The sequence below is a fragment of the Gorilla gorilla genome, chromosome 5, assembly GCF_029281585.2.
Source record: "Gorilla gorilla gorilla isolate KB3781 chromosome 5, NHGRI_mGorGor1-v2.1_pri, whole genome shotgun sequence".
NCBI classification, from domain to species: Eukaryota; Metazoa; Chordata; class Mammalia; order Primates; family Hominidae; genus Gorilla; species Gorilla gorilla.
In genome coordinates this window covers 160131607-160147535 of record NC_073229.2, presented here as the reverse complement: position 1 = coordinate 160147535, position 15929 = coordinate 160131607, and the positions used below count along the sequence as shown (strand labels likewise).

Here is a 15929-nt window from a genome sequence, read left to right as displayed (position 1 = left end):
CTTGCTGAACAATAAACCCTCTAAGGGCAGACTCTATGCCCCACTGATCTTTGGATTCTCAATGCTAAGCACATGACCTTGTAGGTGCTCGATGCACACCCGATTAATTAAAATTAGATGAAGGTCTCGTTCTACCCTGGAGGCACCATGCAATTTTGAAGAATGTATTTAATATTTTAAAAAAGTCCTTATATTCATATGTTTTAGCTTTTTGATTGCTTTTCTAAACGCCATTGGTATCATCAGTAATTATTTTTATTAGCTTATTTATATTTGCTTATTATCAATTTTTACATTTTTAATTATTTATCATTTATGCATCAACTTATTGATGCATACACAATATTTAGGGCAGACATCATAACAGGCTTCTCCTCATAGAACATCTCATTCTCTCACCAGAAAAACCCCTGGGGTAGGAAGGACAGATGTTTTTATTTCCACTTTGCAGGAAAACTATGAATTGAATCCTAGAGAGATGAAGCAACTTCTATGAGTACACTTAATTTTTTCAGAGCTAGTGCTACAAAGCAAGTCCCTCTATGCCTATGTTGAGTGTTAATAAAATATTGATTTTCTGGTGTTCTGTTGTTCTGAAGATCAGCAATCATTTAAATCATTTATAATAATTTTCACCCAGAAAACTGACTAATATGAATACTCCCTTCTAAGTTATGGCAGGTAAGAAAGTGCTTATTGTACATTCTAATAGTCATGATACTCATCAGCATGAAAGAAATCATACATGAGACAAAAACAGGGCCAATGAAAATTTCAAATTAAAAAAATTAAACCTTGATAAAGAGGATGGAGAAATTGAGCCAACAAAATATCATAAATTAAAAATTAAGGTTTATAATTTGAAAAAATCCCATTCTAATAATAAGAAAAAGAGGAGATACAAAGAAGCACTAAATCTGATCAGCAATTTCTTCTTGAAAGTTTCTTTTCCCATGATTTATCATTTCACAGAGCAAGGTTCACAAATGAACTGAGAAGTGAACCAACATTGATCATTTTACATAATTTCTTTAAATATTCTGGGCTCTTTTTGCCCAACAGTTTTCATTATGCTTTTGAAAAGTAAACTCTGTTTTGTAACTTGCCATACTTCATGCATTAATTATACAATGAGAGATAATGTCTCTTCCACTTCCTCTTTCTTTTAGTATCTGTTCATGAGACCTGAAGAAGGTAAAAGTCTTGCTATACAGTTGTATATCCATTGATATAATTATATAAACTTCTGAGGCCAATTTGAACTTGAGTGAAATCTTATGGCTAAATTTATAAAAAGGAAGGTGGAGAGGGGAGGACAGGGAGGCAGAAGCTCTACACACATTTCCCTAAGCCTGAAGGAAAAAAGAAAGCAACATATATTACAATTTGGTGTTTGACTTGATCATCCACATTTGCTCTCTCTGAACAATTGTAAGGAATAAATAGTTAACACTCCGTGTAGTCAGCTCTGCAGTACACCTGTATTTACCTTCATATCCAACATGAGCTATTCTCCTGAAGCCAGAAATAATTCCCTGCAAGACTCATACATGACAGTAGTTTGGTTCCATTTAAAGCTGCATTGAATCCGGCGCACCAGAGTAACTCAAGGTGAATTTTACACTTATGTCTCATTTAACGGAATGAGTCAGAAGTGTGATTTTCCATAAGAATGGCATATTCATGGAAGTCATGAGGTAGACAACACAAAGCATAAAAACAGTACTTTTCAGAATGATCTGGGGACTCGCCAATGGAAGAGAAGGAAATGCAAACGGAGTCCCTGGCTAGTGACCCTTCTCCAGATTCCACCCCAACTGTGCTGAAACCAGCACACAGCTAGGATCCAGCAGGCACCCAAACCTGGAGTGTGAGTGGGTAGAGAGGGAGGTTTCCAGGGGAGTGAGCCAAGGGCTTGACCAATTAAAGATGAGGATGTCTCAGGTTGGCCCCCATCAGGGATCTGAATATTGAGGTGGCCCCATATATTTGGTTTTCTCATTTAGAAATTTTGATTTATTCGTAAAATGTTATAAAATTACCTACAAAAATAAAAACTACATTTATGGTTGGCAGTGCTTATAAAACACAATAGTCCTTTACAATATCAGAGACTCCTTATACTTTCTTGTGTGAGATGTAAAGTTTTCTCAAAAAATGCTTTAGGAAATCATAAGAACATTATCTGAGATTCTTTTTGAAGATAGCAACAAACTAATTAATACCTTAGACAGTGGTGAAGACGTGCTTTTTGTGTTAATATAGATATTCTTTCTTGAAGAAATACAAGATGTGGTCTCAGTTTTAGGGACTTACGTGCTCATAACTTGATTTCTCTTGTTTATTTTAAGTGAATAAACCATTAAACTTTACTTCTTTCTTTTATCATCTAGGATCATTCTGCTGTGAAGTGGCAGTCCTTGGGCTTCAGGTGGATGTATGTTAATGGTGGGGTTGATCCATATGTATTGATATCCATAATGATTTTATTTTGGTATTCTTCCATCTAAGATTTCAAAGGACTTCATAAGTGTCTGAATTAAAAGTTGTGGCAATTCTCTTAAAAAATCTAAGCCTTCTTAAATATAAGCTCCTCAAGGGCACAATTTTCACTATGTGAGCAACTCAAACTCACTAAGCATAATATTATCTTTGAACCGTCATTAATTATTTACTGTCTATCTTAAAGGTAAAATGTATACTTGTTATTCCTATGTGTCCTGAAACTAATAAAAACTTCCATTCTCACAGTTCCTTTTATTATTTAGTTCTGTATTATGAAAAAAAGGGAAATCTAACAAACTAATGAAATCTACAAGGTTAATAACCAGTAGCAGCTTAATTAAAACTCTTCTATTGCCAGAGATATCTATATTTTGAAAGATAGGGCTTCTCTTAATTTACTTAGAATAAATGGTCTAATTATGTAAGGTGTTTGGGATGGATTTCACCTGCCACATATTAAGTGCTCAATTAACTGTAATTATTATGACAGTGGTAGCAACATAAAACTGATTTATATAAATGCATTTCTAATTTTAGAATTTTGTGCAATCTGGCAGATTCGTTAGAGACATATTTGGCGGTCAGGATTGTTTTCTGGCAGCTATATAAACCATACCATATAATCTAGAAGATATGGAAAGATAATTGATCTTACTTTAAGTGAATTCAAATCTATATGCAGTAGTAGAAAATCTCTTGCTGTTCTCCTAGCTATAAACTAATCAAGCAACTTACATGGAAGACAGGACACAGAAACATTCAGTCAAAATAGATGATGTATTCATGTGCTTAAAATTATCATAAGTTAAACATTGAGTCAAGTTACTAGACCAGGTGAAAGCTACAATCAAATAATATTTCAGTGGTAGTAAGGTACCTGCAGTATTCGACCATTTCCCTCAATTTCCTTATTTATAAAATGAAGATAACAATAGCACCAACCTCATCTTGTTATTGTGGAAAATTAAATGAGTTAATTGTTGAATAGATTATTTGATGTGATGGTAAAACAGTTTCCCAAATCCAAAATTGGGACACATGGCTTAACAAAGGATTTTTTTTCTGCTTCCATCTGTACCTGTTTTGTCTGTCTGTCTGTCTGTCTATCCATCCACCTATCTATCTATCTATCTATCTATCTATCTATCTATCTATCTATCTATCTATCTAGTACCTGAAATACTAGAACTTTGGAGACATTTTCATTTCACACTTTCAAGGGGGAGGAATATTGGATATTTGAAATGGGTGTATGCATGCAATGCTATATTCTTCGTTCATGTGCTTCTAGTAAAACGTTCATTTTTCAATGAATGTATTACTATATAGCCACCATCTTAATTAAAATAGAAACATAGAACTGCAAAGAGAGATTTAAAAATTAGTAAAGAATTTAAGAAAGATTAGAAGGCTAGAAAAATATGATGTCTGGCTTTTGTTTGTTTCTTAAGTCATGTACCACCTTTGATTATTTGTTACATGATTATTTTGAATTATAAATTACCAAGATCTTTGCCTGCCTCTATTTATCTTGCTGTCTGCTTTTCACCAATAATCTAGACTGTCAATATATGAAGTGGGCAGAGTAAATGGAAAATGCTAAAATGAATAATTTTTTTCTTTGCTTATTAATATAGTTCAAGGTTAGAATCTACAAAGGCAAAAATTTGGTGAAAATAAAATTTAGAAATTATTTTTATTTATCCATGCAACTGTTTACTTCTATTACTATAATGAATTGCAACTTTATTGGACATAGTTTAGTGGCTTAAATAAGATCTAAACACTAGACCTAAAATTTTACTGTTTAGAAACTTTCATATCATGATTTGGATCATTTCTCACTTTGAGGTTAAGTGCATCACTTATATTCTCTATAATTGTTTCTAACCTATAAAATGAGGAAAATAATACCAACTTCATTACCTAACAGTATATATTAAAAGTTTGTCAAAGGCATTGATGATATATCATCCTACAAGAACAAATGATTATTCATTACAATGTTGTTATTTTGTTACAAATGCTGTGTCGATAATAGTTGTGCTGACTTCAGATTACAGTAGTTCAAATATACATTTCTTCCAGAAATTCTAAGTAAGGGTTTTGTACTGTGATGTAAGGACTTAATAATTTACTTGTCTATCTTATCATCCATCTTTGGTTTAGGAATTACAATGTGGTTCTTACCTTTTCATCATAGCTGCCTGAATACAAACCACCTAATTCTATGTTATGCTGATGATCCAAGAAAATTTTTGAAAGACTCAGAAGCATGGTCCTTGACTGGCTGACAATTAAGAAAATCAGAACCTTTTCTCATCATCAAGTGTTACACATATAAATGTGTTATAGCTGTCTGTATAACCATAAAAGAACCTATCAGCCTCTTCAAAACAGAATGAGAGACAGCCAAAAAGGCAACAGAACGATAACTCCACATGACATCGACATGCTTAATATATTTAAAATGAGAAGCCTTCTTACCCAGCATGCAAACACATTTGGCATTCTGATCGGGGTTCTCAAACAAGATTTCGCCACACCTCTGAAATAGAAAGATAGCCACGGTTATTTTAAGATTTCATATCAAGATTCCCAAGACAATATATCCATGTGACCTGACATTACCATAACATTATTCTACTTTTGTTTTCATTGGTTACCTGAGTCTAGGGACTTATGTCATGAGCAGAGACTTGCCTGGTAGTAAAATATTTGAGGGATAAGTTGGAATAGATTGTTTCTGCATGCCTTATGCCCCTGCATAGAGCGGATTCTATGTGCTCCCATGTGAAGTCACGACTAGAGATGCATTTGGTTTGAAACAGTTTCTATTTCAGTGGAAGATATGCAATCTATTAGGCCCAATAATCTGCGGCTAATTATTCTCAAAATTGGTCCTTATTCATCTCCCATATTATTCTACAGTACCCACTCTGCAAAGCACAGATACTATCAAACATAAAGCTAGGTGGCCTATACTTTATCTCTCTGAACTTGGAAGGAAAAACAAGTAGATAAATAATGAAAAACTGGCATTCCTAATGCTTTTCCTGAACTCACAGACTCATGGAAATATCAACTTTCTTATTTAGATCTTAGTTTTAACTTGCTTGTTAAAACTTTGTGCAAGGCAAATTCCTGCAGAGATACAATCAGTTATTTAAGAACAGGCCACAGTTGTATGATGAGTATATTGACAAAGCGTTAGTACTTGAATATATACATAAATCTTTCAAATCAGTGAGAACATAACAAATCTAATAGAAAAATGGATAAAGTACATGAGCAAGCAATTCATAGACGAGGAAAAATCTGAATGGTCAATAAACATAGAAAACATATTTAACCATAGCTGTGATCAGAAGCAAGCAAATTAAAGATAAAATGAGGTTTATTTTCAACTCATCAATTCCACAAAATTTAGAAGTCTGGCAATAACAAGTGTTTTCAAGACTGTAGAGAAATGGATACTCTCACACATTGCAGGATGGAATATAAAGTGATACAATTGCTTTAGAAAAATATTCGCAAAATCCAGCAAAGATGAAATGTTCATACCCTATGACATAGCAAGTTGTCTTCTATATTTATAAGTAGAGAAATTTCATATACAACTTTAATGTCTTGGTACAAAACAAATAAGTATTATTCATAAGTGGAATACTACACAACAGTTAAAATGAATTAGAGCTACATATACTGTAAAACATATATATATAATATGTATATATGAAATATATAATATTAAAAATATGGAATATTCAAATAATATAAAATATATAATATGCCAATTATATAAGACATATATAATGTTTAAAACATAAAAGTATAATGTTAAGCCAAAAACAATTGTCCATATTTTATGAAGTTGAAAACATCTGAAAATAGTACATATTATTTATGGATACATTAATTTATAGAAAAAGCAAAAATCATGCAATGAATAATGAAGCATGAAATTTAGGGTAGGGGGAAGAAATGCTGAGAAATGAAATGTTGGAGGGCACACTGGGGCTATCAATTTTTTCTATAATGGTGTGTCCCTTAAATTATTCTCTGAATGTTTTCCTTCATTTCAAATATTTTGAAATAAGAATTGTCCTCATATTCACAACTCTGAATATAAAAATGGCCCTTTGTACAATACATCTCTGCACCTGTCTTCCTTGAGAGGCCATTTGGTAGCAGACTGGACTGTCTTCATCAATAACTTGTTCTCACTACATATTTCCTTTGCCCTTAAGGAGACCGAAGATGAGCTACATTCACTCATTTTCCTCTTTCTTTTACGGTTCACAACTTGGTTAATTCCATTCCCATCAATCTTTGTTGTAACTATATATTATATAAGACAAAGTAATTTAAGGGGAAAAAATTCCTGGATGTGAGAATTCATGTTCTTCACACCTGATTATGACATCCTCTGGTACGAAGAAGGGCAAGTTGAGAGGAGAAAGGATGATGCTGTTACATTCAAATCAATCCAATTTTTTTTAAGATGGCCTACATTATGTGGAGGAGATGGACAGTTGGTTCAGTGATATGAAAAGAAAGAAAGCTGCTTTTGTGAGTCAAGAGGCTGGACCGTGGAGGAAGGAGGTTGGATACAGATTAAGGTTGCAAAAGAGCACTGAGTTCTCAATGGAGATCCTAGATCTTGAGCTTTCTTCCCAGCTACTCTGCTCACCTCGTGTCATATTTATCATTTCACCTAATCTCTTCATGCTTCATTTCTTCATAAGTAACATGGGGATGCCAATGTATGCCACCAAGTCAGGTCAGAGAAGCAAATGTGAGGATTAACGACCCATGGAGTCTGATCATACTATTTGTTCCTATTTCATTGTTTTGGAAGACATTAAACCTTTTCAAATTCCTAGGATGCATTTTCTGCATTACCTGTATTTTAAAGTGATATTTTTTGACCTGAAAGTGTTAATATTTTTAAATGAAGGATCAGAGGTTTCCTAAACGTTCTAAACTTCTAGGCAAAACAAAGTGCTAGGAAGCTCTATCAATTCATATTCTGAGTCCTACAAGGAAATAACTCCAGGACCCTAGGGTGCTCCCCTGCCATTTGCTACGGAAAAAGTCCAGACATGTGTTGTGAAGGAAGAGCTTTTCTACTTTCCTTGCAGGGCCTCTAGGGGCAGGGGTTGATGGGTTGAGGTTGCATAACTTCTCTTTGCTATCATAGCCCAAGGGCAGCCTTATATGTGCCACTCAACAGGCACATTGGTGTGAATAGGGGCACAGGAGCTGGGGTCTTGCTCTCTTTCTTGGCCATAAACAAATTCAGGAGGAGTTTTTGAAACTCCTGTGAAGCATGCATTCCTTAACAGTCATGGCCTGCCTGGGTTCACTGGCTAGACAAGCTCATCACCAAATAGCAAGAACAGGTGTGGTGGCCCTTCCAATGACAATGAGGTGGTCCTCTTCCTTGTCTTCACCTCCCTGGAGGTCTGGGAAATTGCTGAGGCACCTTTAACTAGCTCTTTAATTGCCCTGTTTTGTAAAGTTACCTGATGATGGTAACAGATTTGAAAGCAATACCTGAGGGAATCTGATTGTTCTCAGGGCCTGAAAAAAACCAGTTTCTTTCTAGTGGTTTTTCCTATTGATGCCAGTGTTTATCCAGCCTTCGCTGCCAGGCTCCTGCTTGCTGTGCAACCCAGGGCGATGACCCAGTTTACGAGATTAACTGGGCTAAGCCACAGGGTCTACGTTTCAGAAAACTGCAGGATCTGTCCTAGGGGAACGTCTTGTGCCCTGCTGGGTTATCGGGTGCTGCAACCCTCCTCCTTCTATGCTCTAGTCAAGCTTGCTGGGAGTCCCCATGCAAGCACCCTGCTGCCAGGTGACCCTGACTTTGTACCTGGTGCTGCTCACCAGGATTCTGCCTAATTCTCAGGATCCAATCTCTTCTTAGGGATTCTATCTTTGTCTTGTCTTCTGTGCCTGAAATATTGAGACCAACTTGCCTTGTTTGTGCCCATCTCTCCCAGCCAACACTGCCTTCAGATAATAGGGCATAGTTATTGAAGAACTCATCCAAGGGGCTGGATCTCTGCTAGCAACAGAGGGATCCTGCTGGCACATGATCTCCTTCCATAGCACAGAGGATATGAATTCATGTGTGTAATGTCCATTGCCCTCAGAGACCATAAAGAGTCAAACTATGTTCATTGTTAGTGTTCCTAACATGCCTCATTATTGTAACCCTGCTGCCTTGTTCATACCAGGGCCTTCATAAATCTTTGTGGATTAGGTAGACTAAATATCTGTGGACTTGCTAACATTTGCACCCACGTTATGGGCTAAGCCTTGTACTAAGTGCTGTGCCTCTACTTTTCACACTTGCATTGTACTCTTTTAGCAGAGTAGAAAATTGAGGCACAGGCAGTACCACTCACTATGGAATACTCTTCTCCAATGATGGATAGAATAAATGTTGACAGCTTACTGGATGTTTGACTGAGATATATAGATTCTCAAATATTGGCTACTTTTGACCTGCTCATTGCCTTGGCCAAATAGACTATCTTTACTTTTATCCCCTTCTCTCACCCACTAACCACTGGCTGTTTGCAAGAATTGCCATCTAGTAGAGCACAGGCTTTGGATCAGACTGATCAAAATTCAAATCCTGTCGCTGCCTCTTCTTATCACTGTACTATCATGGGCATTTAGTTTTGCAAATCTGCCTTCTTATCTGTAAAACAGGGTAATATAATCTACATCATAGTATCATTGGAAGCTTAGTTTTTACTTCATTATGCACAAGAATGTACTGATTTAAATTATTGTAGATAAGATTGTAAAACAAAAATAAAAATTAACAAATTTAACTGATCCAGTAAAATTCTATTTTAATTCCCATATTAGTTTTTAGGATTGAAAATGAAGAAATTCTTCTAGTTTTAAAAGTCACAATATTTCACAAGTTGGTTGCTAATTTTTATCTATTAAGAATTTTCCACATTAAATCTAAAATTGGACTTTTATTCAGGAAGGGAAAGATGAATGCTATAAAATATTGCATCTATTATTCACAATAGCCAAAGCATGGGGCCAACTAAGTGTTCATCAACAGTTGAATGGCTAAAGAAAATGTGATATATATATATATATATATATATATATATATATATATGTATATATGTATATACACACACACACACAAAATGGAATATTATAAACTCTTGAAAAAAGAAGGAAATCCTGTCATTTGTGATAAGATGGATGAATCTGGAGGACACCGTGTTAAATGAAATAAGCCAGGTACGGAAAGACAAATACTGTATGATCTCACTTCTATGTTGAATTCAAAAAAATTGAATTTGTAGAAGCAGAGGGTAGAATAATAGTTACCAGGAGCTTGGGATGTTGTGAGGTTAGAGGGTGAAATTGAAGAAATATTGGTAAAATATTACAAAATTTTACATAGGAGGGATAAGTTCAGGAAATCTATTGTACAACACGGCAACTATAGTAATAACAATGTATTGTATATTTGCAAATTGCTAAGAGAGTAGATTTTAGGTATTCTCACCACAAAACATTAAGTATGTGAGGTAAGGCATATGTTGATTAGCTTGATTTAGCCATTCCACAATGTACACATATCTCAAAGCATCATGTTGTACACGATAGATATATATAATTTTAATTTGCCATTTAAACATAATAAAAATTACTGCACCTATCCTTACATTAAGACAATTTTTAAATTAAAATAATATAATTTCCATGAACTAAATAATATGTTCTAGCAAAATGTGCACAAAATATATTTCTCTTAAGTAAACTGAACTTTATCATCACTTTCACCATACGTTTAGTTATAAAAAAATTGATGTTAGGAGTCATTTTTAAAATCACCCTTAAGTATTAAATGAACCTCTTTTCCTTAAAGAAAAATGATATCCAATTGATAATATTAAAATACTGATAATAGTCCCACATCACATTCAACAGGAGTTATTAAAAACAGTGAAAAGCTCATGTTTTTGTTCTCATTGTTCAATCGACAGCACTTCCAGCTTTCTTAAACCAGTTAATGTTTTTTCTGCTTCAGATAAGCTTTCATATATCTTTTTATTTTTCTGAGTAGTTACTATAACTTGAATTTATTATTCTCTCAGCAGACCTCCAGCAACTAATCTTTTTAGAGAATGTGTCTTGATATCTTCAGAACAGTGGAAACATTAGTAAACAAATAAAACCAAAGACAGAAATCCTTGATGCTTGGAGGTTTGCCTGAGTGTCAGCTGAGAAGATAAGTTTTCTGCAAGTAGGTAATGTTAAATGTTATCAGAAAGAAATTAATAGGCTATGGTTATTATTTTCTTCTCACATTTATAATTGTTTTTTAGCAGAAAGCAATTTAATAAAGGGAATTAGATGTTTATGAAATTATTGGAGGATTAGGCTATATAGGCTAGACCTCCAGAAATGACACTCAAAACAACACTGTGAAATTGACTCACCAAGCTGGGAGTTTACTAGGCCAGTGGGCCACAATTGGGAAAGTGGAAAACTAGGAAGCATCACTGAGTTGTTGACTTCAAGAACACAGCACTGTGGCAGTGATCCAGGGTTTAGAAATTTATTGGTGCAATTGCCTCTTGATACGCATGAAGCTGGGAACTAAACACTGAATGCTATTGCAGAAATGCAGAAAAACTCACCCACTCCATGACTGTGCTAGATAGCATGTTAAAACAAAATAAACCAGAACAAAAAGAACCCCTGACATATGACTAGAGTCATTTTTTGGGGAAAAAAAAAAATCAAACCTAAGCTTCTTGAGCTGAAAAAGTGTTAACCATGGTCAATCTATGGGGAAGTTTTTGAAGTTTAGTGGAAAGTAAAGTACATCTTGTCTGTCCCAAGAGTGGCAAAGGGAATCTGGAGTAGGCATAGCTTAAGCACAGGCTGCTTTCACCCCCACCCTCACTTCATTTCTATTTACTTCGATTCTGCAAGTTTGCCATATAATACATGAATTTCCCAAATGAGGTTTTAGGTAAACAAGGCAAATGCCTGTATGCTGATATATCTATTGGGATTGCATCTATTTTATTTGCTTACCACTGAATCCCTAAATGTCTAGGACAATGACTAATGCATAATGGGCACTCCCAATGTTAATTAAATGAATGAATGAATAATTCCTTACCGTAATTCTGTGGGCTATTCTGAAGTTTTCTGGGGTAGCATGAGAAGAGATTATTTTTCCAGGACATTTCTGCATACACACCAGTAAGCACTGCCATAGATGCAGCTGCATGATGTGCAGCTGCAATGGGCTGATGAAGGGCGAAACCTGACATTGAGATGACATTTCCAAACATCTGGGTCACTTCTCATTTCACACTTTTCCCCAACCAAGAACTGAATGGTACTAATCAAAGACAGATCCCTAGAAGATAGGCCTGGAGAGAAAGTAGTTTAGGTCTGTAGAGCATAAAAAGATATCTCCTGTTAAGAGACTGAACTCCCTGACAGCGCCTGGAAGTTTGGATCTCCATTAATGTCTATCAAGTGAGTGAATGAATAAGTGAACAGTCAGCAAGACATTACTGAGTGCCTACTCTGTGCTAACAGTGTATCATGAGTGTGGATACAAAATGAAATGAGATTCAGGCCAGGTCTTTTCCTTAAGAAGTTTGTAGCCTACTCTGAAGTCAGAACATAGAAGGCTATGGGCACTCTCAATGCTGGGTACCCACCCCTGACTGGGGTTACTGGAAAAGGCTTTGAAAGACATGACTGCAGGCCTGAGTCTGGAGCATAGGAAAGAGTTATCTGGTAAAAGAGAGGACTCCTCTAGGCATAGGTAGCTGTCTGGGCAAAGTCCAGAACCTTGGTTAAGATCTTGAAAGCAGCTGCCAAGGATGGGAGCAAAACTGCTGGGGGTGAAAGCAGAGAGCTTAATCAAAGTGGTCGTCACAGAGAGGATTGGAGAAAAATTGGGGTCAGTAGTGATTTAAAAAAAAATCTTTATGGACTGGACTGGAGAGGCTTGGTTTGCTTTTGAAGAACCAGGATGCTTAATGAATTACTTTAGCATTGTATCAAATAATTACAATATAGCTATCTGTGTATTATAGCTCTTAATTGGCTCCAGATGTCTCTCACCAATGATATCGGCTGCCATCATTTTGCCCATTTGAGGTAGAAGTTACCCCAAAGAGGATACCAAGCTGAAGTGTTTCTTAGTCCTTTTTCTTGAATTATCTTATAGAATGGCTATGACCAAAAGAATCCCCCCAGCCACCCAGTTGAAACCTCAGTGAGGCTGATTTCTCCTACTGCTGAAGCCATTAGCACCTAGTGTTGAGAACACCCCAGCTCCCCGAAGATACATTTTCAGGGTCTCCTATGTGACAGTGGCCCAGGTCCACATCATTTTATGCAGAGTCCTGTCTACCATGTGGGTGGCATAGTCAGGCCTCAATCTCTACACACTGTGGCAGCCCTCAGCACTCCGGTGCCAGAGGACGGCAGATTTGGAACTGGGGCTGATTTCAGCTCGAACTCATGTTTTCCTTTTTAAGCTTTTCCAGTGAAAGAGCAGATTTCTATCCCATTGCAGGCTGTTAAAACGTCAGAGACTAATAAGTTTTCAACAATCTGTCAGTGCAGATCTCCAGCAACAACCTGGCACTGCTTTCAAATCAGGGCCTCATCGTCCAGCCCAACCTCAGCCAGTCAAAATAAGAGACACACCAGCAAAAGAAAAAAAAGAAAAAAGATAATCACCTCGAGCTGAGCAGAAAATCTACACAAATCCATTGTTGCCAACAATCAACAGCAAATCTGTGGGCTACATAACCTGAGGTGACCCTTCCAGAAGAGCCATCCCTTATAAACCTCTAATTAGGTATGGTTAGGAGTGACTTGAAAGATATTAATGCTATTGCTATTGGAAAATGAGCTTACCAGCTTTTAACAGCTTTGTTTTCTTCTTCAGTCAAAGAACAGAATGTTAGCTCAATGGCGTATGCTTTCTATTAGAGCAGTGCCAGCAGCAGCGGTCTCCAGAGAGTCTCTCAGCATTTTATTACATACCCCTATTTTTAAATGTTTAAAAACTACTTATTATGAACCAAAACTTGGAAAACCTGCTTTCAGCCCAAGAGTAATTTTTATTTTTATTTTTTTAGTTATTAAGCAAACTTCCAAAATGCAGAACTGTGTTTTCTGTCATTTTATCCCTAGACAGTAGAGGGCAATAGAAAGGCTATATGGCTAAGATCTCCTCGTATCCCTGCAGGGAGATCCTGAGGTCAGATGGCGTGGTGCAGGCTCAGAGTCATTGCGTCTTACGTTGCACTCTCCAAGTCATGCAGCATTGTCTCCGTGCGTCGTGGTTAGTCCTGATTCCCACAGCACACATCGAAATGCACATTGAAGACAGCCTCTTTCATTGTGCAAAACGACTATAGCCTCTGCACAAGCTCCATTTTAGAAAAACCTGTACCTGTGAAGGCTGATGGCATGGAGTACAGTGCGGTCTCTGGTGCACCCAGTTATAGGAACTGACTAGGCATCTGAGTTCAAGGTACTTTGGGAATAATTCTGGTATGTGCTCTGGGAATTTTCCTGTAGCAGACTAAAATACATATGCCACAAATCTTGATACACAGTTCAAAAATGTCAGAAGTTTGCAATGCTATTTCATCTTTTACTTATTGTCTCAGAATCCCAAGGGTTGACACCTAGCCACACTTTGTTTTCAAAAAGATAGCTGTGAAGGCAAACAACTAAAGCCAAACACATTTCACTTATATATAGTCATTTTTAAAAGGTAAAGTCCATAGACACTTTGTGTTAGAGAAAACAGGAGGCAATATAGAAAAAAAAAAAAAAGAAAACAAAACAGATTGGTGGACATAATGGAAAGAACTGAGTATATCGGGGTTCAAATCCCAAACCTATTCCTCCACAGCTGTGTGATCTTAGTCAGAGTTGACTTTTCCTTTCAAAACTCATTGTAGAGTACAGAGAGTAACAATGCTTACCCCTCTACAGAAATGTAATATATGTGAAACCATCTTATATACCCTAAAACCATAATGGGGCCTGCTGTGTATCTGGTTTTGCGGAAGGAAGAAGGTAGAAGCAGAATAGGTGGTAGTGTGTACAAGATACAAAGCACAGTTCTACCATGTAAATCATGGGGTTTTGTGAGGGGAAGATTTTGCTCCTCCCATGATGGAGAGCCCTGGTCCTTCAGAGGTTAGCCTGCAGGACCAGAGGTCTACAGAGCAGAGGTCATTGGGGCAGGATGGAGGCAGTGACCCTGTCTGATGTGCCCTTATCCTTGGCATTGAGGAAGCGGGAAGAACCCACCTAGATTTGGGAAAAAGGGGTCCCTTCTAGGTGATCAGCCAAACTGGCTACATCCTGATGGGTTGTGGAAAACTTTCTGAATAATGTATCCTGATTAAGTAGGGGAGAGAGAAACTAGTATTAAACAAGTCTTCAGTGGAGGTTGGAGGTGCAAGATAAGCTGGGAGGGTGTTTGCTCTAAGAATGAGAAACTGTGGATGCAAAACTCTAAAGGCAATTGAGGAAATGAAGGAAATGAAGAATGGCTAGAAGGGAATGGGATTCAGATAACCGGGAGAACTGGAGAGTGGAGAGACGCAAGGCTGGGGAAGTTGGCAGGGGCCAGATCAGGAAGGGCCCCGCAGGACTCCATTTAGTGATTGGACACAAGCCTAGATGCTGCAGGCCGTGGATCTGGAAGAAGGCCCTGCAGCTCACAGGCCATCTGTTCAAGGCAATAGAGAGATCCCAAAAGGGTTTAGGAAGTTTCTGTAACATGAATACCACACGCAGCAGCCACGTTTGCTGACCAATGTCGCTCCTCACCACACTGAACAGGACCCTTAGGTGGAAAAAGGTTCTGCTAAGTGGGGTACCACCTTGTTAGTGAGTGTCTAATGACATACTCCCAATTATGTCTAACAATTTTAGTTGTGTCAATCAGCCAAGTTGGAAAATGCCACCAGAGGCCCTCCTCACTCCGACTCCCTTCTTAGTAGTGTCTCACACAGTGTGTTCACAATCAGATAGATTTCTTTAGATTTAGTATACTCCATATGGTCTTTATGAAGCATAGATCATAGAAATGAGAACATGGCTTGTCAAAATTCCAAGTCTAGCATGACTGTATTATGAAGAATGTGGCCTTCTGAATCACGCAGAGAGTGAGCGTTGAGAATGCACTGAAAGTGGTAATGAACAGTCAGGCCTCTGGATCCTGGAAGGTGGAGGAACCAGGGTCCTGGAACAAATGCCCTCTCTTCACCCTTTTAGGGACATCTCCCTCTCAGAAACTGCTGGAAGAGCATGCTGCACTTCAAGAAAATCATTCCTTGACTTGACTCTCACCTTCAGAGGGA

At 37.1% G+C, this 15929-nt stretch overlaps 1 protein-coding gene across 1 annotated transcript in view; it reads right to left on the bottom strand.

Moving 5' to 3' along the window:
• Positions 1-15929, bottom strand: part of PDE7B (phosphodiesterase 7B) — a 343143-nt gene that overhangs the window by 241901 nt on the left and 85313 nt on the right. Inside the window, exon 2 of the mRNA XM_004044729.5 lies at positions 4993-5053. Coding sequence (XP_004044777.3) covers positions 4993-5053 — 61 coding nt within the window. The remainder of the gene's footprint in view (positions 1-4992; positions 5054-15929) is intronic.